This window comes from Bos indicus x Bos taurus, chromosome 9 (genome assembly GCF_003369695.1).
Source record: "Bos indicus x Bos taurus breed Angus x Brahman F1 hybrid chromosome 9, Bos_hybrid_MaternalHap_v2.0, whole genome shotgun sequence".
Taxonomy (NCBI): Eukaryota; Metazoa; Chordata; class Mammalia; order Artiodactyla; family Bovidae; genus Bos; species Bos indicus x Bos taurus.
Window position 1 is genome coordinate 28,877,504 of NC_040084.1, and position 27,270 is coordinate 28,904,773.

General features: G+C 35.6%; 1 protein-coding gene across 2 annotated transcripts in view; it reads right to left on the reverse strand.

Moving 5' to 3' along the window:
* Positions 1–1,835: 1,835 nt before the first annotated feature.
* Positions 1,836–27,270, reverse strand: part of HSF2 (heat shock transcription factor 2) — a 39,820-nt gene continuing 14,385 nt past the window's right edge. The window contains exons 2-13 of one of the 2 annotated variants that reach the window (XM_027551096.1): positions 22,271–22,379; positions 21,979–22,106; positions 21,012–21,136; positions 18,733–18,808; positions 15,289–15,350; positions 14,276–14,363; positions 12,397–12,545; positions 11,730–11,969; positions 10,972–11,077; positions 6,796–6,849; positions 3,289–3,370; positions 1,836–2,862 (exon numbers count right to left, since the gene is read on the reverse strand). In XM_027551096.1, coding sequence (XP_027406897.1) covers positions 2,570–2,862; positions 3,289–3,370; positions 6,796–6,849; positions 10,972–11,077; positions 11,730–11,969; positions 12,397–12,545; positions 14,276–14,363; positions 15,289–15,350; positions 18,733–18,808; positions 21,012–21,136; positions 21,979–22,106; positions 22,271–22,379 — 1,512 coding nt within the window. In that variant the 3' untranslated portion in view covers positions 1,836–2,569. The remainder of the gene's footprint in view (positions 2,863–3,288; positions 3,371–6,795; positions 6,850–10,971; positions 11,078–11,729; positions 11,970–12,396; positions 12,546–14,275; positions 14,364–15,288; positions 15,351–18,732; positions 18,809–21,011; positions 21,137–21,978; positions 22,107–22,270; positions 22,380–27,270) is intronic. The other variant, XM_027551097.1, reaches the window with a different exon arrangement.

Consider the following 27,270-nt stretch of genomic DNA (forward strand, 5'->3'; position numbering starts at 1 on the left):
ATTTTCAGACCAGACCTGTAAGTTCTGAACATTGCTTTTCCTGATTTATTAGAATTCAGTTCCATAGCTACCCTGTTTACAAAGATGGATTTAATGTAACTGCATGATATGAAATGGTTCAGCAATTAACAGTCTCTGCCACATACCTTTATACTGTTTTGATCAACTGTGTATTTATAATTGGAGACAAACTTTAATGCTTGGAATTTTAAAGTTACAGAAAGTAATTTCAAATTTAGTTGCAGAGAAGTGCAACAGTTACTGTCAATGTATGACTATCATGCATAATAAAAGTAGTATAAAATTCTTTGGAGAAAGTGGAATGGATAATGATGAACACCAAATCACTATGGTATTTAGATATACATTTTAGATATACATTTAAAAGCATGTTAGAGAAGGCAATGGCACCCCACTCCAGTACTCTTGCCTGGAAAATCCCATGGACGGAGGAGCCTGGAAGGCTGCAGTCCATGGGGTTGCTAAGAGTCGGGCACGACACAGCGACTTCACTTTCACTTTTCACTTTCATGCATTGGAGAAAGAAATAGCAACCCACTCCAGTGTTCTTGCCTGGAGAATCCCAGGGACGGGGGAGCCTGGTGGGCTGCCGTCTATGGGGTTGCACAGAGTTGGATGCGACTGAAGTGACTTAGCAGCAGCAGCAGCAGCAACTTTTTAAAAATGGCAGTATTAACAGTATTCTAAATTCCCCCTGGCTACTTAAGATGAAAGTGAAAAATGAAGGTGAAGTCGCTCAGTCGTATCCGACTCTTTGTGACCCCATGGACTGTAACCTACCACGCTCCTCCATTCATGGGATTTTCCAGGCAAGAATACTGGACTGGGTTGCCATTTCCTTCTCCAGGGGATGTTCCCAACCCAGGGATCAAACCCAGGTCTCCCGCACTGTAGGCAGACGCTTTACCATACTTAGGATGAAAAAGTTTAAATGTCACCTTAAAAAGTACTAGGAGATACAAGGTTTTCAAAATTATTTTTAAAATACTTCTAGAGTTATCCTTAAAGGAGAAGAAACTTAATCATATCCCCCAGTGAAGAAAGGAAGGGAAAACGGAAAAGTCTCTGAAGCTATCTCTCCTCTCTAACTCTTGGCACTTTTATGCAGAACACTGTTTTGAGTTCTTGAATTTGTTCACCAAGATCCCACTGTCAGAGCCAAGTATTTTAGGATCTGCTAAGGAAGGGTTTCTTACCCTTCTGTGCTAGGCTTTATTTGAATTTTCATATCATAGTAAGAGAAATTCCAAGATACTAAGAGAGAGTCTATAGCCAATAAGGAAAGCCATCTCTGTAATTTCTCATCAAACAGCCCTATTTTAAAAAGCATTCAGATACTAGCTCACTGCTTCCAGTTCTCTGCTCGAAGGTAGAATTCTTCAGGTGATGGTTCTCTGTCCTTGCATTAAGTCTCTCTAATCCTTCTGAGCAAATGTTTCAAAGTGATTTAACTGGTTCTCTTTTCTCTCAAGGTGAAAATTAAAGGCACTTTGCATCCAGTGATAATGTTCATACCTAATTTGGACAACTGGAAGCATTCTTTTCTCAATTCTTTATTAGAAACATAGAAAGTAAGCCAGTATAATTTTTAAACAAAGAACTTAAAACACATTAAATTTGGAGTCATTATATTTTCCTCCTTGTTGCAATACAACCTATCCTCTGAGATGAGGCACAAAGAGCTTGGTATGATTCATGTTTAGAATAATGGACAACAGACAAAGTTCACAGTTTACATCTACCTACTTCATATGAAAAGGAAAGACTGTCACATGTGGATGTCACTCCAAAGAAGACACATAACAGACACTAGATACGCAACATTCATTATATTTATTTTACTAAATAGTATGCTTCAAAAAAACACAAAACAAGCCAGAAAACTTTTACTTAAAACTAGTCCAGTGAGCTGGATGGGTTGACACCATCCCATCCCCTTCTGTCTATAATATATGCAGCTGAAACTGTATCAGACAGCAAGCACTCAAGTATATGTTGCCTTCCTTTTGAACATGAATGAACTTCTCTGAACCAAGAGAGACAAATGAAGTTTTACAAGATACAGGCACTTTATGTTCCCAGTTTTATAAAGAAGTCATGTGAAAATACTCAATAAAAGCAACTGGAACAGAGAAAGCTTTAGGAGTTCTACCATTAGTTATAGTGACTTACACTCAAGGCAAACAAGACAGCATCAAACAAGTAAAACAAACAAACGAAAAGTTTAACTGGGGTTAATGAACATATATGTAAAAAAGAAATCCAATTTAGTGTAACTGGAGAAAACGGCCATTTGAATCCAACTTAAAGATATGCCAATAATTTGATTTAACACATCAAATCTTTATGTACCTATGTAATTGAGTAACACCTGAAAGCTTTGCAAGAGTGGGTGGTTAGTGAGAAAAGCAAAAGGTGCTTTTGATTCCACAGTTATCTGATAAAATGAAACAAAGAAATTTACAAAAAAAAGTACCAAATGATACTTTAAAATAAATAGTTCATCATTTTGATGAATATATACACGTAGCGTCCACTTCTTGGGGATTTAGCTATCTAAAAGTGGCATGTCACTATCCAGAGGTGCAGGAGCGAGTTCACATAAATAAAACAGTGTGGCTTCACTAGCTTCAGCTTCAGTCAATGGCTCCAGGCGAACAAGCTTACTTTGGGTTGGTTCTGGGTCCAAGCTGCTATCCAGAAGCTCATCAACTTCTATGGGTTTATCTACAGAGGACATAACTTCTGACGATGTGGTACTCCCCTGTTCAACAGAAGAAGCAGGGTTCCCATCGAGGAATGCAAGAAGTGGAAAAGCAGTGTACTGGATAAGCTGCTTATCTATAATGAAGATAAGAAAAATGCTCTTTTACCATCAGCTTATACAGAATTCAAGCTGAAAGTGGAAAAAACAGAAGTAGATGTGCTTATGTGCAATCATTACCCTTATATACAGTCAAACATGATACTTTGTGTCAGTAAATTTAAAAATATGTAAGTCAGAAAATGTAGTCTTATATTCACTAATTAAGAAATGAGGGTTCTTTCAGTTCTTCTGAAGTTAAATAGGGCGGGAAATTACAAACTTTAAGAACTATCACTACACGAATTTCCTTTATATGCTGGAACCTTGATATGTTATGAATACAATGAAGACTAATACATATCCATGTTCAATCATTAAGCATGGCAAAACCTTCCTTTGCTCACATTAGTTTCTACATAGAAACCTTAATTTTAAAAAATGAATACTACATTTATACCTACCTGTTTTGGGCTTAGATTTTCTTCCCTCTTCTGAAACTGGCTGAACTACATTGTTCTTGGTTTCTAATCCTTTATTCTCAGACTAAAAGAGAAAAAATAGTATAAAAATCCTTGTCTCATATTTTTTATGTTCCTGAAAAACAGCAAAACATTTAAAATTGGTACAGTATATGAATACTGGTATGTTCTCTGAAATACATGGGAAAGGGGAGCTTCAGGAGAGATGAACTAGAGAGAGACAGAGAGAGAGAGAGAGAGAGAGAGAGAGAGAGAGAGAGAGAGATTTGAGTAGATGTAATCAAATTGGCTAAGAAAACTACTGCTGTCACCAAGTGGATGAAACAAAGAACTTGAACTAGGATGCCAGTAAGTACAAAAAAGGAGGGGCATTTCAACAGCAGAATAGACAGACTCTGTCAAGAGTAGAAGATGGTAATGTATCAAAGATGGCTAGTTTCAAACTGCTAATGAGCTAATTCTATAAACAATTTTAAACAGTTTTGGCTTAAAATGTATTACACATTTCGCTCACAAACAGAATATTTAGCGTAAATAAACATATTTACAGTAGCCCAGGATGACATGATGACATCCTTAAAACTATTTATATTTGGAAGCCTCAAATGTGAGGCGGTATTTCTTCATTTCCTTTTTGTGGCTCTTTCAGTTCTTTTCTGTCATTTAAATTACTTCTTTTGACACTGTCTTCTCTCCTTACACCTGACTGTAAGGGAATTAAATCTTTAACATTAAGTTCTTCAGTGCTTTTTTCAATGATGTTCAAACTGAAGTGCTGAGGTTCAAAATTTTTCCTGAATAGCTGTTAAGTCCCAGATATCTGCATGCTTGTAAATTATATATGGTTTAACATACTAATTCCTATAATTTCCCTGATATCAACACAAAATTAAACAGTACAAATTTCCAGAATTCACAGATAATACTGACTTCATGACATAATAAAAACTAAACTTCCCCCCAAATTATTTCTCATTTAGCATTCACAATTAAAAAAAGCATTAATGCAGTAATATTTTCTTTGTGTTTCTACTTCCTGTGCTAACTTGCCTCAGTTGTGTCTGACTCTTTGCAACCCTATGGACTGCAGCCCGCCAAGCTCCTCTGTCAATGGGATTCTTCGGCAAGAATACTGGAGTGGGTTGCCATTTCCTCCTCCAGGGGATCTTCCTGACCCAGGGATCAAACCCAGGTCTCTTATGTCTCCTGCACTGGCAGGTGGGTTCTTTACCACTAGCGCCACCTGGGAAGCCCTAAATATGTATTTTTCAAGGATGCCACTGTTGTTATTCTAATATGAGAACCAGGAAAACAAGCGGGTTTCATCTCCCAAGCAAATTTTTGCTTATTCCTAGCAGCCACTGAGACTGCTATACTGCATACTGATTCATTAGGAAAAAGTGCTTTAATACACATCGTACAATACTTGTCACCGGCAACGGAATGAAAGCTGATGTGCCAATTATTTAAAATTAATCGAAATTCTAAAACATGATAAAAAATCACTCTCAATTTTAATTTTTCTGTAGTATTGTAGAATACTATAGAATTTGGGCTTCCCAAGTGGCTCAGTGGTGAAGAATCTACCTGCCAATGCAGGAGACATGGTTCGATCCCTGGGTCAGGAAGATCCCTGGAGAAGGAAATGGCAACCCTCTCCAGTATTCTTGCCTGGAAAACCACATGGACAGAAGAGTCTGGTGGGCTATGGTCCACAGGGTTTCAAAAAGAGTCATACATGACTCAGCAACTGAACAAACAGTATTGTAGAGAATATGCAAACTTGCCATTTAACTGTTATTTCTGAAAGCTTTTGGGAACAAGAAGATGATCCAAGAACAGAGAATGCCTTCATGTCTAACAATAAACAAACAGTGCAGCACATTCACTATATATATGCATGATCCTTGTTCACTCAACCTAAGGTCTGCTGCTGCTGCTAAGTAGCTTCAGTCATGTCCGACTCTATGTGACCCCATAGACAGCAGCCCACCAGGCTCCCCTGTCCCTGGGATTCTCCAAGCAAGAACACTGGAGTGGGTTGCCATTTCCTTCTCCAATGCATGAAAGTGAAAAGTGAAAGTGAAGTCGCTCAGTCGTGTCCGACTCTTCGGGACCCCATGGACTGCAGCCTACCAGGCTCCTCTGTCCATGGGATTTTCCAGGCAAGAGTACTGGAGTGGGGTGCCATTGCCTTCTCCAACCTAAAGTCTAACATTCAGTAATACTGTATTACTAAAACACAATCGGACTGTGGTCCATAAATTCTTATAATGTAAACCTAGGCAAACTATAATCCACATGCCAAATTCAGCGTTCTACCTGTTTCTTAAAAAGTTTTACAGAAGCACAACCACACTTATTCTCTTATGTATTATCCATGGTTGATTTTGCAGACCTGAGTAGTTGTGAAAGAGAATATCTGGCTTCCTGCAAAGCCCAAAATATTTAGTCTTCAGAGAAAAAGTATGCCAACCCCTGATATAAACCATCCAAATACCAAATATATAACCAACTTCCTAGTTCAAAAATTCACAAGTACCTTCAACTTTTAAGTTACCCAAGCTATAACTTTGAAAATGTGGTGAGGCTATCCTCACTGAACATGACAATAGTTAGAAAAATTCCACCTCCTCACTCTAATACCTCGTATTTATTAGATATATGTTCATTTTTTATTAAAAAAATATAAATTAAATTTTGATTCTACTGAAGAATTTGTACAAATTTCAGGGGAACTGATTTACCTTTTTATTCAATGAAAAACAGGAATTATGAAATGATTTGGTATAAATACAAGATAAATGAAGTATACACCTACTCAAGACAATAAGCCATACAATGTAACAGACTGATTTCTAAATGTCCGCTCTAATAACTTGATATCCTTATTACTCACTGAAAACCAGTTCTAAAGAATCTGTTAACTCGTGCTAATCCCAACTATAGTTACTATGTTTAAGAAAATAAAAACTCCCCTTAAAAAAGTCCCAAATCCATACTTCACTGATTGAACTCACCTTCCCTACAAATAATACAAATTCCTGTGCTTTTACTATATGCTAATAAAATGAAGGAACTCATTTTCAATATGAATACCCTCAAATTTCAACAAAAATGCTGAGGTGTTATTTATAGATGGAGTAAGAATGTAAAATGAAGACATCAGAACACGAAGAAATAATATTTTAATAATTTCTTTCAGCGACATACCTAAGTATGCCTAATTTAGTCAGTTTATCTTCCAGCACGTTGAATGCTAATTCCACATTCACATTTAACAGCACAAGGCACAGAAGAATTGGGCAATGATCACCCCATAACCAAAAGCTAATTTTTCATTTAGAATTTTATTATCTTGATTACATGTATTAGGTAAGCGTATAAAATGCTTTTTGTAACTGGGAGTGATACTGCTCTCTACTTGGACTTTTTTTTTTTTCAAATTCTTACAGCTATGGGTCCTGAGCAACATGAATTAAAACTTACTTTTGTATTATTGATGTAATCTGTGGGATTCATCTGCACAGAACTAGTGAAAAGCTGAAAGACCAAACAAGAAAGATGATAAGTTTAAAAAATATTTTTAAAAATTTAACTGTGTGTTCAAAATTTTATACAGCTATGTAGGGTGAAGAGATGTATAGTTCCTGCACTACAAATTTTCCATATAGTAAAACAAGTTTGGAAGAGAAAAGCAAGAAAGCAGAAAGAAAAGCAAACAAAAGCAGAGCAAGCTAGCCCATGCATTAGATGTTTTAAGAATTTCTACCCTATAATAATAGTAGGGTAAATCACTTGAAACAAATGGTGGTTTTCCCATCTCCCCTCTCCTTCATTTAGTTTTTCCTCCCTAAATGCCTTCAGCCTTAAATGGCAACCAGGGCTGAATTCCTTGCCCTTACAATGATCCTTCACTGACTGACTACCTGCTAATTATGCGATAATTGTACAGAATCTGCTCTATGAGAATGGTTCCTAAATTACACCTCAGGTGGAGTCCTCTGATCAAATGGTATAACTCCACATTGATTATTTCACATAGCAAGGGAAGCCACATAGCAAGGGAAGCCACAGATGCTAAGACCACTGCTTACTGCACTCCTGAGACCAGCCACTTTACAAACATAATTTTTGTTTATGTCATAAGCTTCAAAGTCATCCCTTCCACAGGGATTTACTGAGCATCTAAGAAATAATTGACATCATGAAGAATACAAGATGACACTATACCTGCTCTCCAGGAGCTTACAATCTAAAAGGCAAGATAAGAACAAAATCAAATAGCAACATATGATCAGATACAATCCAGTATAATAGTAATTAATGGATGGTGGGGCTCAAAAGTACTAAGGAGCTAAGAGAAAGAGAAAAGAAAACACAGACACACAGGATGAGACAAAATAAACTATGTGACATGTATCCGTTCCTGGAAAATGGTTAGGACCTAAAAAGGAGAGGATGTCATAGCATTAGCAACAATAGAGAGGAAATGGTTGTGAAGTAAGTTCTACAAATGAAATGACTGGTCCAAAGGACACAGAAGTTCTGACCTGAATAGTTAAGTTGTATATGTGAGGTTTTTAAAAATAAGGCAAGGCCAATGAATGGACAGGACATTCTGTCCACAATGAGCATCTTGGGAGTGGCCTGAGTAATGAAATATACTGACTAAAGCATTTTAAGAGAATGAGCACACCAAATGGTTTGCAGGACAGAATGAAATGCAGAGGCTCCTTCACCCTCTAGACACTCATTTCTCTCCTTTAAAGTTCCACATTCACTGTAGCCCTAAAAATATCCTCAGCTCTTCCTTTCCTTTTCCTACTTTTATACCACCTACTGTTCCAGAAAAAAGAAGAAACTCGGTTTCGTAACTATAGGTAGGTAACTATACACATCACTGCCAATCTCTACCAGTTCAGCTTACACATGCCTTGGAGGCCTGACCAGATTTTGTCCCTACTGAGAGTAGCATCTGAGGAGGACCTGCAGTATAAACTGCTCTCTCCTCCTTTGCCCCAACCCCCCATACGCTGACTAGGGACACCTTCATGTATTCCTAGCAGACGCATGGTCTCAAGTAGGAAAAAGTAGATCATGTATGAGGAACTGACACGGTTCAATTCCAAGGTCAAGTCTCTCCTACTGATTCCACATTGTGTCACTTAGTACTGAACTCTGCAGCAAGAACCCATGAACTTCTCAGCATATTTATTCACACATATACTTATTTTTTCCATTCAGAAAACAATGCAGCTTATGAGTAATTTTTCATTTATAACAATACTGCATAATTCAAGAATGAAACAATGAAGGTCTTAGATGAGAAAGGCAACAGTGGAAACAGAAAGGAGGCGCGATTTGTGAATGCTATCTTGGAAAATACACAGCACTTGGTAAATGGGGAGATAAAGAAACCAAGATGACGATGATTAGTATCCTGTGTCAGTAAAGAGAAGTCTGATACCACTACAGAAAATAAAACTAAAAGGTAGCTACTTTAGAGAATAAACAAAAGTTTGGTGTTAAACACAAATAATTTAAGGCAAGATCTAACTGATGATCCCAAAGGCATGGAATTGGAATTCAAGCCAAGTTTACTTTAAAAAATATTAAGAGCTGGAGATACACTTTTGAGAGCAATCCTACAAGCCAAAATCCCTTGAGAGGCAAGACAGGAAAAAGAAGAGGCAGAAAAAAAATAGGATAAAAGACTGGGTACTTTGGGGAATAACCACAAGTGTAAGACAGCAAGACAAAGAAAAGCTCTTAGAAGAAACAGAATGGTTAGGGACACAGGAAGAGAACAAAGAGGTCCAGTGCCTTTAAAATCAACATAAAAAGTTCTATTGAAGAAAATCATTGGTGTTAAATAATAATAGTGTCAATTATTTATAATCTTTACAAAAGCCCTTCATGTCAGGCATTAGCCATATTTAATAGATGGGGAAACTGAGCAAGGGAGGTTAATTTTTCCAAGATTAATAACATAGCTAGTAATTAACATGAGCCAAAAATGGAACCCAAATCTGTCTGATTCAAAACAAACCTTCTTCCACTAGCCCAGTGGCCTAATTTAGGGAGAAAAAAGTTGCAGTCTATTTACAATAGGTAAACCAAGGCAGCATAGGATTTGAGTAAATAAAGATATTTACTGTCAGATTTACTTGACAGATACATATCTGTCAAGATAATCCAGAACTTCAAAAGAAAATATGGAATAAAAAAAGTAACAAACACAGCCACTCATTTCTACAGTTTTGGAGTATAAGGATTAGAGAAGCAGAATGGTAAACAAGCAGAGCAATACATCAAAATGTTTTATAAGATGGAGATTACCTGTACCTACTGAAGGCAGCTGGGAAAGATCAAGGCTAGAGATAGAAAAATAAGAGCGGCAGAGGGCAGGTGTACAAACTGTCTTGAAAGAGCAAACAGGTACTTACTTTCTAAGAAGAAAGTATATGAGACTGTACAACTGATGAGAGGACCGATGGTGAATTATGGTGAATTATGCTCTATGAATAGGGAAGAATTGGCTAGATAAGGTCGTGAGGACAGAAGAATGTGCTAACTGTTCCAAAGTTAAATGACCTAGTTGAAGACAGAGGATTTGTAGACAGTAAGAATTACAGGATTTTATTTCCTTCTATGTGATGTAAGGGACAGATACTCTAAAAGGTCTCTAAATTCAGACTGGGAACAAAGACTGCAGAATCAAGAAGGGCTGTCAAGTTATTGTTAACAAGTCGAAGTAGGTCATTAGTATGGATGTTAAATTTACTAGAGAGCAACATGGAAAGGGAATCTTCTAAGAAGGTGAAATCCATCCTGTGAGGTACTAATGATTTAGGAAGAATAATAGCCATCTAACACTGACAAGGCTTTCCAGGTGGCTCAGAGGTACAGAATCTTCTGATGTGAAAGAAGCTGCATTTTAAGGGGAAAACATACCAAAAAAAAAAAAAAAAAAGGAACAAAAGTTTTCAAGAAAAAAACACAACAGAAAATGGAAATAGAGGAAAGAACAAGATTCTTCTGAATAAGACCAGGCCACATAGGAAGCTTTAGCTAAGGGAGACAGGAATGGTAGGAACAAGAGAAAAGAAAGCAAGGAAGGTGGTTAGTGCCAAAAATGATAGACAAGGATTCAAAGTCCAGACAACACTGGAATCAAGTTCATACAGGTGCTGGTGAGGACTGGAATAGGGGAATCTTGGGACTCAAAATATAAAAAATGTTTAAAAACAGCAAATATGACAACATATAGTACATTTGACTGAAAAATTAATTCCCAAATATTGAGAAGTGTCTCCATGATCTTTTTTACAAACTTCTACTAATTTCTATTCAATGACAATTTATTCCAGAGCAAAATGTAACACAGCAACAAGTCCAGACAAGACCTGGATTTAACAGTACTTTTGAAAAGAGTTGATATGTTGTTGCAGAGGGATTAACTGAACTTCTACTCAGAGACAAATAGTGATCACCCTCCTTCACTGTCCTGAAACCATCTGTCCATTCTAACAAAACCATTTCATTTAAAATAAATGAAATGCAAAAACAGTGTAGAATTCAATAAAATGATGCACTGATTTATAAACAATATTCACATATACACAAACTGGTAGTACAACAAAGAATATTCAAAGTACCTACATCAACCAGGAGATCTGGGTCTATGCTAAACTGTCTTCCTGACAGCATGGCTTGGAAGTCCTCTAAACTGCAATCAATACTGTCAAGATAATCCAACAGCTCAACCCTAAGGAAAAAAGATATTAAAAAAAAAAATCAAATATAGGTTTCCTGGCTTTTATGTTTATAATCACACTGCAAACTTGCTAGGCAAAATATTCCTAGCAACTGCTGAATCCTTACCAATTTTTAACCTTAAGAGATCCTATTTAGAACTTAAGATTCAAAAATTCAGTTACTTGAGAACCTACAGCCTTTATATAAAACTTTAGTTTTTAAAGAAAAAAATTCTGCAATAACACAGTCTGACTTTATCTTTTTCCTCTGTATTATAAATTATAAATGTTTCACCTCTTATTACTGGTCTTTGCTACTAACTTCATGTTTTCTTATACTATAAATAAGCTCCTTAATAGAGATTGTGTTATTCTGTAGTCCTGACAAAAACATAAATACACAAAAACACACACACTTTGAAGACATTCAAAAACAAGTATTTCATTAAATAAATCTAAGGAAATGACAAGAAAATCCCAAGACTGCTCTTGGAATAATCAAAGCTTTCTCAAAATAACATTTGCAGAGTTCAGTCCGGACCAAAATAGAAGGTTGACTACCTGGGTTCATAACCTGAAAGTAAAATCATTCACAGAGAAAAAGAACATGTGAAGTAAAAAAGAATGCAAATAAATTTAAACAGCATCCAGATGAGTACTCACTTTCCTAAAAGATTGATGTTATCATTTAAAATGGAATCCATCATGGTCACGGGATCTTCTGTGGTCAGACTAGATGAGCCATTCAGCTGGACGGCACTAGACATGAGAGGGCTGGAGCCGTCACTGCCTGAACTCAGGGATTCTCTGGCTGGTTCACTCTGATCTCCACTTTGGATGACAGGTGCATATTCATCTTCATTGTCATCTTCAACAATGACAATATCAGGGTACTGGCTACAGCTAGATTAGCAATGTGAGAAATAACCAATTACATTTTCAGACGAAGTCAATAAATTCACCCTATCCAGTCATTCTCCAGGGAAACTGTCCCCCTGTCCCCCGCAAAGCACCTGACAAAACGTTTAATTTTCTTGAGTGTGAGGTTTAATGACAAATATGATACTTCATACAATGTAAGAGAACAAAGACCCAATTAAAGGTCTTAAACTCCAAACCTTAAAAATGAGAATTAATTCTCATTGCTTTTTGCTGAGAGTCTTTTCACTGGAAGGAGGGAGGTACTTGGTTGAATAATTTGGCTTAATTTTTCAGTTCAACAATTAAAATATGGGTGAGATATTAGTTCATCAATGAATAAAGTAGCTTTAAATTTAGATCTGTTAAGAAAAGCATTATTTTCATAAATGTTACTTCATAATCTCCTTACTTGGAAGGATCAGATATAACATCCTCATTAGTTTCTGGAATAACTGGGATATTTTCTTCATCTGCATTATCATCAGTAACATCATAAATAATTATGTCATCTGAAATCCGCTCCCTTGACTTTAAACCTTCAGTCCTACTGTGTGGAACCTAAAAAAATCAGGTAGAAAATGTATCAGAAAACAAATTATTTTGACTACCAAACAACATAGCATTTAAAAAATGGTAACTGGGCTTTGAGATACAATGGTAAGCAAAACATATTTTCTCTGCCCTAATGGGACTTATACACTAAACTGGTATTAGAAGTACCAATTCACAAAGGTATAAGGTGTATTATCTGCATGCTACTTAACTATTTCTTTCACTGTAAGGGACCGTAAAGATGACATACCTCAGAATGTTTTAAAGTATTTCTTATACCCAAAGAGTTAAAAAGCTTAGGACTTCAGAAATCTCAAGCATAACCAGACGGCCACTAGGCTGGTGGAGATTATTTCAACTTCAGCTACTTTTGTTAGACACGTTTTATTCTGACTCATTAGATGGTTTCTTTAACAGGGGGGGGAAAAAAACACTTCAACTATCCTACACTAGATGTCAGTTTGGCTTTTTAGCAATGATTTTTTTGTTTTAAATTCAGCTATAAATATATTCAGACCATAGGTACATTAATAAAAAAGCATTCTTCAGAGCAAACTTCAGTAATTATTACAATGCAAAATTATATCAATTTCAACACTAGATAATATAGAAGCATAAGACAGAAATCAAATTAAATTATGAAATCTTCACCATTTACATGAATCTTCAATCCTAAAAACAGATATCATTGACTATTTAGAAACGCTGGGAAAAGAAACCAGATGTTTGGGTGACTCTAACTTGCCTGAGAACAAAAATCTCAACACCCTAATAATAAATCTAAAACAGTATTCAGAATTCTAGGACTTTAAAGTTACTTTTTAAAGTAACTTTACTTTACTTTAAAGTTATGATAATCAGATATTAATAAGTCTGGATTCAACTAATCTTCAACTGGGTATAAGTTTGACAATTTATCCAGAGAGCTTGTAATAAAAATTAAAGTAAACAAAAATATTTTTTGCAGTTGCTATACTACAGGAGTCTAGTCTGTGTACATTTATAGTAAAAGCTGGAAAAAACTTAATCAATGGACAAGTACATAATTGCATTATCATAATATTCAATTAACCCCACAGAGTAGTTAAGATGAACTAAATCTCTATGTTTAATAAATCACAAAAGACCAAGTGAAAAAAGCCACACTGCAAATGGATATGTACAAAATAATATTTGTATAAAGTTTAGACATATACAGGCTTTCCTTGGTGGCTCAGATGGTAAAGAATATGCCTGCAACTACAATGTAGGAGACTCAGGTTTGGTCCCCGGGTCAGGAAGATCCCCTGGAGAAGGAAATGGCAATGTATGCCAGTATTCTTGTCTGGGACAGAGGAGCCTAGAGAACTACAGTCCACTGGGTCACAAGAGTTGGACACGACTGAGCAGACTTTCACAACAGAGGTATACAAAGTAATACCAAATACTGTTCATGGATTCACACATCAAATAGTCATGGGAATAAATACTAATTCAAGATAGTGATTTATCTCTGGATGAGAGGTGAGAGTGAGAGGGAAAGAAAAACGAACTTGGAAACAGCCAACTGAGACAACTGTATGTGTAATAGTTTATTTCTTAAAATAATCTAAATTAAATAATAAAAAAGTCACGATTTTTAAAAGCAGGAGGATAAGCAGTTAAGATTACTCAGTAAACTTTTTTAAATGCATGAGAGACAGCTGTATAAAATTTAGTTTGAGATAATAAATAGAAAACACAATTTGAAAAATTACTTTATGATGGTGATTATCAGCTGGTTCTTTTACTATGTGCTGAAACAAATTCTTCTTTTGGGCTCCATTAGTGTTCAGAAGTAGAGGCCTGAAAATCAGAGGATATATATGAAGTTTGGTGAAGCAAACATACAAGGAGTTTAGGTTGCTTCTAATAATTTACCCACATATAAACACACTCACTTTAACAATGAATAAAACATTTCAGTAAGGGTCAAAGAAACTCTTAAAAAAGATTACATCTTAGGAATAGAAACTGGGGGATGAGTGTGTCTAGGACTTTTATTTCTCCATTCTTCTGTACTATCTGTTCTAATAAACATAATAAATTATTCTCCCCAAATACAGTTGTGATTGAACTATATAACTCTTTATGGTACTTACATAGTTTAAAAAAAAAAAAAAAAAGGTAGTATCACAAAGAATTAGTAGAAGCAGAGTTATTTTCACAGCGTAAGCTGTAAGGATAAACAAGGTCTGCTAAAATCCTCAGCCTTACAAGATAATCTTTTTAATCTTTTTCTCCTTCTCCTATTCCTTTGTCACTGTTTTTCTTGTTTTAATTGTGACAAACGTAGTTATTCACATTTATGGGTATTACAACCCATTGTCAATACACAGGTTTTTAAAGAACTTTATGAATGGATTAAATATGAGATAAAAATTTAAACAAGTAAAAATTTTTTGTTTTCTTCAGCATGTATCCTCTTTTAACAGTTTCTCTCATAAGGTCTTCTAATACCACAATAATTTGCTAATGTAAATGAAAAATGAATTCTTTATCAACCATATGTATGTAAAATGACCATTCAGGCTATACTGATCTCTCAAAAACAGCAAGATGACAACGGTAGAAACAATACCACTCTTGAAATGTTGGAAGATAATAAACAAGGGAGGACCGTTCATCTGGGACAACAGGCATATTAAGCAAATGAAGGCCATTCATGATTAAACTCTAACATGTTTGGTTGTCTACAGATAGGTGAAAATGAATTACCATAAAAACTTACCTTTTACGTTTTAAACTCACAAGTTGGTTATTCTGAACCAATGTAACAATAAACTGGACAATCTAAAAGGAAAATACAGGAAATATCCCATCATAGATTCCTAATTCTTCCGTCTACAAGTCTTATAAAATTAATTCAGGTACTATATGTCCTCTATTCTTAGTCACATAAGCTTTCACATTTAATAACACTTTAAATTTGGATGCATCTTATAATATTAAAAAAAAATACCAGCTTCCAGGCAGAATAACCTGTGATAAAGTTGCTGCTACTTAAAATATAGAGGTACCCCTGGTGGCTCAGATGGTAAAGCGTCTGCCTACAATGCGGGAGACCAGGGTTCAGTCTCTGGGTCGGGAAGATCTTCTGGAGAAGGAAATGGCAACCCACTCCAGTATTCTTGCCTGGAAAATCCCATGGACGGAAGGGCCTGGTAGGATACAGTCCATGGGGTCACTAAGAGTCGGACACGACTGAGCGACTTCACTATCACTTTTAGGACATCCATCTTCCCATATATCTATATCTAGCTTCCTCCCCTGCCATCCACCTATTTATCTCTCCAATATTCAATTCAATTATTTGTCTTGGTATGATAAATATATCACCTGGATATAGATCCTTGGCCTGGATATAGATCCTTACTTTTAAAATTATTTCAAGAAGATTATGATGCAAAAAAGAAAACTGATGTTTGACAAATATTTTTTTTATACCAGGAACATAATTAGAAACAAAAGAGATTGCCAACTCTCTCAGATCATAATGTTTTCAAATTATAAAAGTTATTGGCTAATTCTAGAAAATTATTGAGACACTGAACATCTGTCAAAGCTTCCAGATGACAATCACAGGAAGCTGATTTTCAGTCTCATTAAATTTAGAAAAAACTATTAAACAGATCCAGATATGCAATCAATTCTTTATATTTTATGACAGTGTTTCTTAAAATATGGTCCATGGACCAGCAGTGTTGGCCTAAGAGCTTTTTAGACATTCAAATTATCTACCCCACTCCAGAAATGCTCTAACATTCTGAGGGTAGGGTCCAGCAAAGTGTGCTGTTCACCAGCAAGAGCTCCAGGTGATACTGATGTGAATGTGAGAATCACTGGTTCAGGGTCTGCCTTGAAATTGTACTGCCTAAAGGAGTTAAAGAAGTAAACTATGAAAATCAGTATATCACTGAGATGCTATGAACAAAGGCCAAGTGACTGACAACTATCTAGAATCTTTGCAGAAGAGTTCCTTGCACAAGCTTATAAAATATAATTACATAAATAAAGAGAATTGACAACTGAAAATACATAATGTATAGCTTTACTATTGAACACTCTCCCCCAAATGAGGCTACTAAATGGCTTGCCTTACAATCAATATTAACTTTTCCACAGAGAAAATAAAAATATTTTAATTGAAGAGTTAGACAGCATTAGTCTAATATGCTTTTGAACCGTGGTGTCTACAGATAAGTCAAAATGAGTATTTATTGGAAGGACTGATGCTGAAGCTAAAGCTCCAATACTCTAGCCACCTGATGTGAAGAGCAGACTCAATGGAAAGGCTCTGACACTGGGAAAGATTGAAGGCAGGAAGAGAAGGGGGCGACAGAGGATGAGACGGTTGGACAGCATCACCAATTCAATGGACACGAACCTGGGTAAATTTCGGGAGACAGTGAGGCACAGGGGGGCCTGGCATGATGTCCCCCTGGCATGGGGGTCACAAAGAATGGGACACAACTTAGTAGCGAAACAAGAGTCTTTGCAAAGGAGGTTAGCCACTAAATTTACTTGTTTAAAAGGAAATGCTGACAGCTGATGAAAAGACAACATTTAACCTTAAAGATACGTATGAAACAGTTTAATTATTTTTGTTAATTTATAAAAAACTGTTAGGGAAAATTCTAAAAACATTAGTTAGCAGAATTTATAAGAACATGAAATGCTGGTTAAATTTCTCCTGAAATCTGTTGCAAGCTTCAGCTCTCTTTTGACACTTTGGCACTATGTTGTACAGAGTCTGTTTCCTGAAGATGAGGCATTTAACATTTATATCACTGGACTTCTGTACCTGAAAAGTTCTCTAACAGATACCTCCAATATATTATTCCAGTTAATCCAAGGCCAAAGAGGAAATGGCAGAGTTAGAAACAAATTCCAGGAATAGGGAAAAAATTATCAGCAATCTATCATGCATTATGGAAACTTCCTAACTCTACTAAAACACATAGGTTCAAACTCAAATTTGAGGAGACAGAATGTTCGCTTTCATGAAAAAAATGAAATATTAAGTATTTTACCAACTATCCTTGCTTTCAAGGAAAAGACAACAACAAATTATGAAGTATTATGAGTTAACATTTACCAAAACATTGTTTTGCATTGTGTATCTGAAAAAGATACACAAATTTTTTAAAAATAAAGCACAGGTTAAGATACATCTATCATTTAAAATTAGGTATTCCTAAACAGGACTTCAGGTTGGAATCAACTATGGAAATTTTAAAAATACATATACTTGGACTAAACAATAAAAACTGAATCTTACATTCAACCTTCCCCTGAAACTTATTTTTAAAAAAATCAGTGTATCTGTTTTGACTATAGGCCGAAGGGTGCAGCTACCATTCATATCTGTATTCTAAACCTCTCCACTACATCCAGATCCTTTCAGTCATACTCCTATTTTTAGCTAATGGCCTCTGAATAGGAACAAACTGAAGCTCTCCCACCCTCCCTCCCCCTATAAAACCTGTTGCTTAAACTTAAGAGTACAGTTTACTCATGAGCAAAAAATAGCTGCCTTAATTACTTTTATGTTTCACCTCTTATTAACATATGAAAGCTGATATGAGAAGATTAAATCACAAGGACACAATGCAGCAAGGAGATTTTCAGTTCCCCCAGTAATTTTCAGCTCAGATACTAATTTAGGATTTATAGTACACCACTTCCTTAACTGCCTTTCTGCACAGGCTAATAATGACATACTTTGATAACTAATTTTTTTGTTTAGTTGCTTTCAAAATATTAGTCATTTATCTTTCATGACCATATCTTTGCCTTTTAGAGTAAAAAACAGTAAAACAAAATCAAAAAATTGGACTCAGTATAAATGTCTTTTACATGTTAAAAAATTAGTAGTGTATTAACTATGTTCCTAAGAATGAAGCATATTAAAGCTGTTATATCAGGCAAAAGATCTTACTAAAAGCTAAAGAAACATTAGCTGGAAGTATAGTATGATGATATTTAGCTAATGAGAAATTTTTTTTATTCAAAAGAATATGTAACACTTGGCTTGATTTCACATTTTTACTTCTGTGTACCCAATATATATAAGAAACTAAGATCAATCACTGACTATTCAACAGAGGTTTTTTTGAGGGTCACAAATGATACTCATTAAATTCAGATTACAGTCATAGAGAAAAAAACTCACCTTTCGAATCACTTGTTGCTGTTGTGCATGTTTTGCTCGTAATTCAGACACCTCCTTCCAAAGGGACTCATTCTCACTGTTATTTATCAAAAATAAAAATTTTAAAAATTCAGTCAGAAAAGCCAGATCTCAATATCTTTAATTAAGAACACCAGAGAAATAAACTAGTTTTTACTATATATCTTCATGAGAATAAAAAATTTTGGTTCAATTACACAGAAGGGCAACTAACCTTGACACAACGCAGAATCTTTACTTCGTTAACAGTAGTACCCTGTACTCATGGCAATACATATATTCAAAAACTAAGACACACACCTACATCCATAAAATAGTAGGCCATTTACTCCTCTGACAATCTGGTTCATTATTTCTTGTTTAAAAAATTAACTTTTCAAATATGGTTACCATGTGAATTCTGGACTTGTGCTTAGAAAACAATTCTTAAAACAAAGTGACATTTACTCAACACTTGTTATGCCAGGCACTATTCTAAACATTTTACGTGTATTACTTAAACTTTTCTAAAATCTGTCAAGAAAAGAATCATCTCTTTTTTTTTATAGATGAGAAGACTGAGACTCAGCTAATTGAGAAGACTTACTCAAGATCATACAGACAATTTGGTAAGTGTTGATGCAGAACTAAAGACTATCAAGACTATAAAACAGTCTAAAGATCTGTCTCAAATACAATCATATAAATGTCTGGGTTTTTTTAAAGCATATTAAAAATGTGTTCTGTTTTGTTTTAAGGCATACCCGAATACATGACAGGGACTTTCCAGGTGGCGCTGTGGTAAAGCATCTGCCTGCAATCCAGGAGACGCAAGAGACAGAGGTTCAATCCCTGGGTCAGGAAGATCCCCAGGAGAAGGAAATGGCAACCCACTCCAGTATTCTTGCTTGGAAAATTCCATGGACAGAGGAGCCTGGTGGGCTACTCCCAGGGGGTTGCAAAGTGTCAGATACAATCAAGCACACACACAAACACACAAATACATGACAAACCAATTACATGTCCAGTAGCAATAGCTTTATTTTTCCCCTCACTCATCATCTTCTATGGAAACTGCAGTTATTAAATGTTAATAGCAACGATAATTTTGAGTAAGACATGAAAGAATTCATCTATTAAATGCTTTAATTTTTGTTCTTTTGTTAATTAACTTCCACAAAAGCTATCTTCCTCAATCCAAACTACTGAATTTAAATACAGAAGTATAGAAAATAAGATTTTAATACTTACTGAATAATTGTACTTTCTCTCAAAATATAAATATACTGTCATTTGCCTACTAAAGATAAGTAGGAGAATGGTTACCATGAAGATTTACAGGATAAATTTGGGATCCCAAGCCTTAAAAGCTAAACCTGAGATTCAAGGAACTGGGTCAAAGGACACTTCAGTAGACACAAGATACACACAGTAAACCAACATAAGAGTTTAAATAAAACATGCAGAATGAGTAAGCCTAAAATTAATGCTTATTCACAAAGGGACTCAAAGTTCAAGGTTACTCTCAATGAAAATACTTAAGAATGACTAAACTAATGACCTATGTTACAAATGGGAGAGACAATACATAAAATAACTGCCCTTTAAGACCTTGGTGCCTATTTACATTGAGAAGAATTCTAGCTACTTACTAAGAACAGAAATATAGGTCTACTTTATATACAAGTTAATGTGGCATTAGAATAATGGTGCCAAAAATTCCAGTTTAAAAAAAACACATTTTTCTGTAGATAAGAAGTATGACTATGACCTTCTCAAGTCTATGTAAAGTACCAAGTAGGGCAAGTCTCTTGTGACCTTTTCCCCCTATTTTTTGTGTCCTACTTTTTCCTAAAAGATAGGCCACATAGCAAATGTCTTAAGAAATTTCTATAGAAGAAAAGGACAGGTGACATATGTAGTTTTTATGGCTTGTGGTCCTCACATGTGTGTGAACAAATCAAAGTCAACCTAAACAGAGTCATAATTTCCGACACCAACTTAATGATCTATCATCAGTAAGACTGTGCATCAAATTGTTTTGATTGCCCAAGTTTACATATATTCTTTTCACCACCATCATGAAAACATAATATTGGGGTAAAGTCTATGGCTACCAATAAAAATAGAGGGAATTAATACTTTAAAAAAATGGTTTTTGATCTTGGCTCCAACATAATCTAGTTACCTAAAGCACCAACCTCCAAACCTCAACACACACACACACACACACACTCAAACACCAACCCCTGTTATGATGATTATATTTTGAAATACTTTACCTTTTTAATTCAGAAAGCCTGGACTCAATTGTTTCTTGTTTTATTTGAACCTTTTGAGCACTACTTATAATTTTTGTTAAATCTTCCTGACGAATTTTATTTTCTTCTGGTTTTGAAGATGAAACCTTTCAAAAAGTAAATGTAGGAAATTAAACAAATACTAAACACTGTGGTTATAACTCAAAGTTTTCTTGTTATAAATGGTTTTCTAGCCTGTCAAGAAGGTAAGATCCAGTTCCAAAAGCCCAGGAAAATAACAGCATTCATGGCTCAAAGAGAGGATGAGGAATAATCTATTTATTTATTTTCACTGTGGAAAAGTTTCCACGAACAGAAGCAACTTAAGGGCTTTTTTTAATTTCCTTCTGCCAAATTTCCTGTAATTCCCCCAAGCCTCTTTATTATCACATTCCACTTTTAATTAAATTTATACAGAATAGCTGCACACTAAGGCCATGTTCTGTCATGGTTCACTACCCTTTTATCCCCACCTCCCTTTGTGGACTTAGTCAAAATAGCTCATTTCAGCAAAAGATATCATACGTTCAAAAATGTTATTATTAAATACCTACTATATATATGGGACTTAACCTTGGGCACAGGATATTCAGCAGTGAATTACAGAAACAGGCCCTCTAAGCAGCTGACTTTCTAGTAGGAGCGTATGTTTTTTAAGCTAAGTTATAAGGAGTGAGCCATCATAATACAGTTGACTCCTTATCCTAAGTCAGAATGTAAATATTTCCTTCCCTCTAAAAAAGTATTTAAAGACTGAGCCCTGTACAGCTGAACACAGAGGAAAAATCAGAAAATCCATAGAGGGCATACTTAAAGCATTATTAGTCTAAATTGTCCCCAGCAAAATCTGTCTATTTCAGTACATTTTTACTTTCAACAAATGAAATATGTCTTGACCAAGTATACTACATGTTAATGCCCTAATTAAATCACGTTAACAATAACTCACCTTCCTTTTAATGTTCTCAAGTAAATCATCCTGGCCTTGTTTGAAGTAAGGATGTTGAAATTCAACAGGACCATCTCGTTCCTGCTTCACAATTCCAGAATCAATATGTACTACTTTACGAAAACCATCTGAAACACATTCAAAATTCAAGTAAGTTAAATAGACAAAGTAAAAAACTTAAAAATTAATGGTGCTTCTATGAATATATTTTCCTTTATCATCCTAATGGGAGGAAAATGGTTTAATCAGTGACTGATGACAGTACTCCAATTAAACTGTTGTTCTTACTTACACATATTCAATTGCCTCACAAAGCTTGCCATGTTATTGTGCTTGAAGTATTTGGGAAGAATTTCTTTTGCAAATCTTTGTTCATCCAAAACCAGAAAACTCTGGCCATTCTGAAAAAAATGGAAAATATCAGTGTTAAGATCCTCCAACAGCAGGTGACACATATGAACCTCAAAACTTGGCAGTCCTTCCGTAACACCTCAGACCATTTTGTTCCTGTTAATAGCAAGAGAAACAAAATGAAATTAAGTTCTAAATTTCAATTAAGCTCCAAACTGCAATCAAGCATTTTGATGTCAATCTCAAAAGTTAGAAGTATATCTCAAAACAAAAAATGCATCAGACTCTATGGCTAAATATTAAAAAGACTTCCCATTAAAAGTTAAAATTTGGTGTTTTTGATGCATAAAGCTAACGAAGAATTAAAATCTGCATTTTTAAAGAAGTCACAAATACAATTTCTAAAGAGAAGAAATTACCATAGAAAAATGAGTAAAACATATGAGCAGGCGATTTAGAGAAGAGAAAATACAGTTAACAGATACAAGAAGGGAGTTGCCTGGCAATCCAGGGGTTAGGACTCCAGCTTTCACTGCTGTGGGCCTGGGTTCAGTTCGGGTCAGGGAACTAAGATCCCACAAGCCGTGTGGTGTGGCCATAAATAAATAAATTTGTTTTATACAGAAGAAGAATACTTAAACTCACCAGTAACAAAGGAATTAAAACTAAACAATAGTGAATAGTTATTTCACAGTTATCATATCGCAAAAGTTTGCAAATAAGTGTCAGCAATAAAAGGGAGCAAAGGGAGCTATCACATATGGTAGTTAATTACTGCTGCTGCTGCTAAGTTGCTTCAGTCATGTCTGACTCTGTGTGACCCCATAGATGGCAGCCCAACAGGCTCCCCTGTCCCTGGGATTCTCCAAGCAAGAACACTGGAGTGGGTTGCCATTTCCTTCTCCAATGCATGAAAGTGAAAAGTGAAGTCACTCAGTCGTGTCCGACTCTTAGCGACCCCATGGACCGCAGCCTACCAGGCTCCTCCATCCATGGGATTTTCCAGGCAAGAGTACTGGAATACCAAATTTTAACTTTTAATGGGGTCAAATTTATCAACATTTTCCTTATTATTATTTTTTTTTTTTTTGGTGTGTGGGAAATCATAAAGATTTCCTGTGTTGCCTTCTAAAAGCTTAACCTCTTTGATTTTACACATTTAGAATTGATTGTTTTGTGTGGAGAATAAAGTGTATCAATTTTCCAAATGATATCACCTTTTGTTAGGTCTTCATTCAGGTGGCCTAATGCCACCTCCAGGTCTTTATTTGTTAGGTGGCCTAATGCCACCTCCATTGTATATCGAGTTTCCTAGGTTGTATGAGTCTGTTTTTGGACTCTCTAAACGGACAACTATCTGTGTGTATACACTTGTGAGTGTGTGTAATCCTAAGGCAATATTTCTTTTAATTACTATAGATTTGTATTTATTTATTTGTGATCCTCTGTTCATTATATAAACTTAACATCTGCTTATCAAATTCACAAAAAATTGTATTAGAATATTGACTGAAATTATATTCAATTTATAGATTTGGGTAGAATTAGCATCTTGATAATATTGTCTTTTGTCCATGAACTTGGCATTTATTTCTTAGTGTTTATTATATCCTTTCTTAATGTTTCATGATTTTCCAATAAATGTGTCTTATACAAAAAAAAAAAAAGACTTCCTCCATCTACACAAAAACAAAAAGAAATACATTATGTAGCCAGTATAATTACTTAACACTGTTTTAAAGTCAATGGAATTAAGACAAAAATGAGATAAATTTGAAAAGAAGCCATATTTTATTGATTAAACATAATTATATCTTTGTACAATCAAATGAAAAACCAAAGGAGAATTCAGCAGGATATCTGGCTACTAATTAATACATTAACAAAAAAAAGGGTCAGATGAGAAATTATAGAAACAATCTCATTCACCTTTGTATCAAAAAGAATTAAACATCAAGGAATGAATTTATCTAAGGAAACAAAAAGCCTGCACTCCAAAAGCTGTAAGACAATGATGAAAGAAAACGAAGATGGCACAGATGAAAAGATATACCACGTTCTTGGATTCAAAGAATCAATACTGTCAAAATGACCATAGGATTCAAGGCAATCTACAGAGTCAATGCAATCCCTATCTAATCACCAATGGTGTCAGTCACAGAATCAAAACAAAATCTTAAATTATATGGAGACACTGAAGACCCTGAAAGCCAAAGCAATACTGAGAAAGAAAAACAGAGCTAGAGGACATCAGGCTCTCTGATTTCAGGCCATATTACAAAGCTATAGTCATCAAAACAGCATGGTACTGGCACAAAACAGAAATATAGATCAATGGACAAAATAAAAACCCCAGAAATAAACCCATGAACCTACAGTCAATTAATCTACAACACAGGAAGCAAGATTATACAGTAGAGAAAAGACGGTTTCTTCAATGATGCTGGAAAAACTGGACAGCTACATGTAAAAAAATCAAACAAACATTCTTTAATATCATACACAGAATAAATTCAAAATGGATTATAGACATAAATATAAGGCTGGATACTATACAACTCTTTGACATAAATCAAACAATATATTTTTTGAGCCCTCTCCTAGAGTAATGGAAATATTAAGTTGATGAAAAAGCTAACTGCAGTTTCAGACTATGAATTTTAAATCATTATAACGAGACTCAAACATATCTTTAATCAAAATACTAACCATTACAACATTAAAATCAACACATTTTTGCCAACAAGAAATAAGTTTATTCCTGTAGCATAAAAAAATCATGCTTCACAACTGGCATTTTTTGCCTCCTGCTGGCTGTGGAAGCGTTTTCCCAGCAAAAAGTTGTTGAAATGCTTGAAGAAGTAATAGTCAGTTGGCAAGAGGTCAGGTAAATATGGAGGATGAGGCAAAACTTCGTAGCCCAATTTGTCAACTCTGAAGTGCTGGTTGTGTGACGTGTGGTCAGGTGTGGTCCTGGAGAAGAACTGGGCCCATTCTGTTGACCAATGCCAGCTGCAGGCATTGCAGTGTTCCATGATTGCATCAATTTTCTGAGCACACTTCTCAGATGTAATGGTTTCGCCAGGATCCAAAAAGCTGTAGTGGATTAGATGGGCAGTAGACCACCAAACAGTAACCATGACCGTTTTTAGGGGCAAGTTTGGCTTTGGGAAGGACTTTGGAGCTTCTTCTCAGTCCAACCACTGAGCTGGTCATCACTGGTTGTTGTATAAAAACCACTTTTTGTTGCACCTCATAATCTGATCAAGAAATGGTTCACTGCTGTTGCTTAGGATAAAAGAAAACAATACTTTAAAATGATGATTTTTTTGATTTGTGGTCAGCTCATGAAGCACCCACTTATCAAGCTTTCTCACCGTTCCAATTTGCTTCAAATGCCGAACGACCACACAGATGATCCTGTGTGGAGTCCTTTGACAATTTCTTGTGTGGCTGTAAGAGGATCAACTTTGATGATGGCTCTCAATTGGTCACTGTCAACTTCGAATGGCCAGCCACTACGCTCCTCACCTTCAAAGCTCTCGTCTCCTTTACAAAAGTTCTTGAACCACCACTGCACTGTATGTGCGTGTGTGTTAGTTGCTTAGCCATGTCCGATTCTGCAACCCCACAGACCACAGCCCATCAGGCCCCTCAGTCCATGGGATTCTCCAGGCAAGAACACTGGAGTGGGCTGCCATTTCCTTCTCCAAAAGAACTATATAAAGAAAGTGAATTCGCTCAGTCATGTCCAACTCTTTGCAACCCCATCGACTGTAGCCTACCAGGTTCCCCCATCCATGGAATTTTCCAGGCAAGAGTACTGGAGTGGGATGCCATTTCCTTTGTTAGCAGTGCCCAGGCTAAATGTGTTGTTGAGTTGCAAGCTGTCTCTGCTGCTTTATGACCCATTCTGAACTTGAATAAAAAAATAGCTCATATTTGCTTTTTGTCTAACAGCATTTCTAGAGTCTAAAATAAACATAAAATAAACAGCAAGTAATATTCACTGCAGCACTATTTACAATAGCTAAGATATGGAAACAACCTAAATGTCCATAACAAATGAATGGATAAAGATGTGGTACCTATATAAAATGGCTGTTACTTAGCCATTGAAACAATGAGATAAGACCATTTGCGGCAACATGGATGGACCTGGAGATTACTATACTAAGTCAGACAAGGAAAGACAAATACTATATGATACCAGTTATATGAGGAATCTAAAAAAAAAAATGGTACAATGAACTTACTTTTAAAACAGAAGCAAACTCACAGACTTAAGAGAATGAATTTACGGTTAAGGGGTAAGGGGGGCGCAGATTGGGATTTGGTGATTGACATGTACACACTACTATATTTAAAATAGATAACCAACAAGAACTTACTGTATAGTGCAGGGAACTATACTCAATATTACATTACAACCTAAATGGGAAAAGAATCTGAAGAAGAATGCATGTGTGTGCTTAGTTGATCAGTTGTGTCCAACTCTTTGAAACCCCACAGACTGTAGCCCACCAGGCTCCCCTGTCCATGGCATTCTCCAGGCAAGAATCCTGGAGTGGGTTGCCATTCCCTTCTCCAAAGGATCTTCCCCACCCAGGGATCAAATGCGGGTCTTTATGCACTGCAGGCAGATCTTTACCATCTGAGTCAATGCAACAATCTAAATGGGAAAAAAATCTGAACAATAAATACGTGTATGACTGAATCACTTTCTGTACACCTGAAACTAACAGGACATTGTTAATCAACTATGTTCTAATTTAAAATAAAAATTAAAAAAATAAAATCACTAGTATTTTTCTATATAAAAATAAACAATTTGAAGCTTGCTCCTCAATAACCAAAAACAGTATGGTACTGGCATAAAGAGAGACTGACCAATGAAAGAGAATAAAGAGCCTAGAAATAAACCCTCATATATACAGCCCA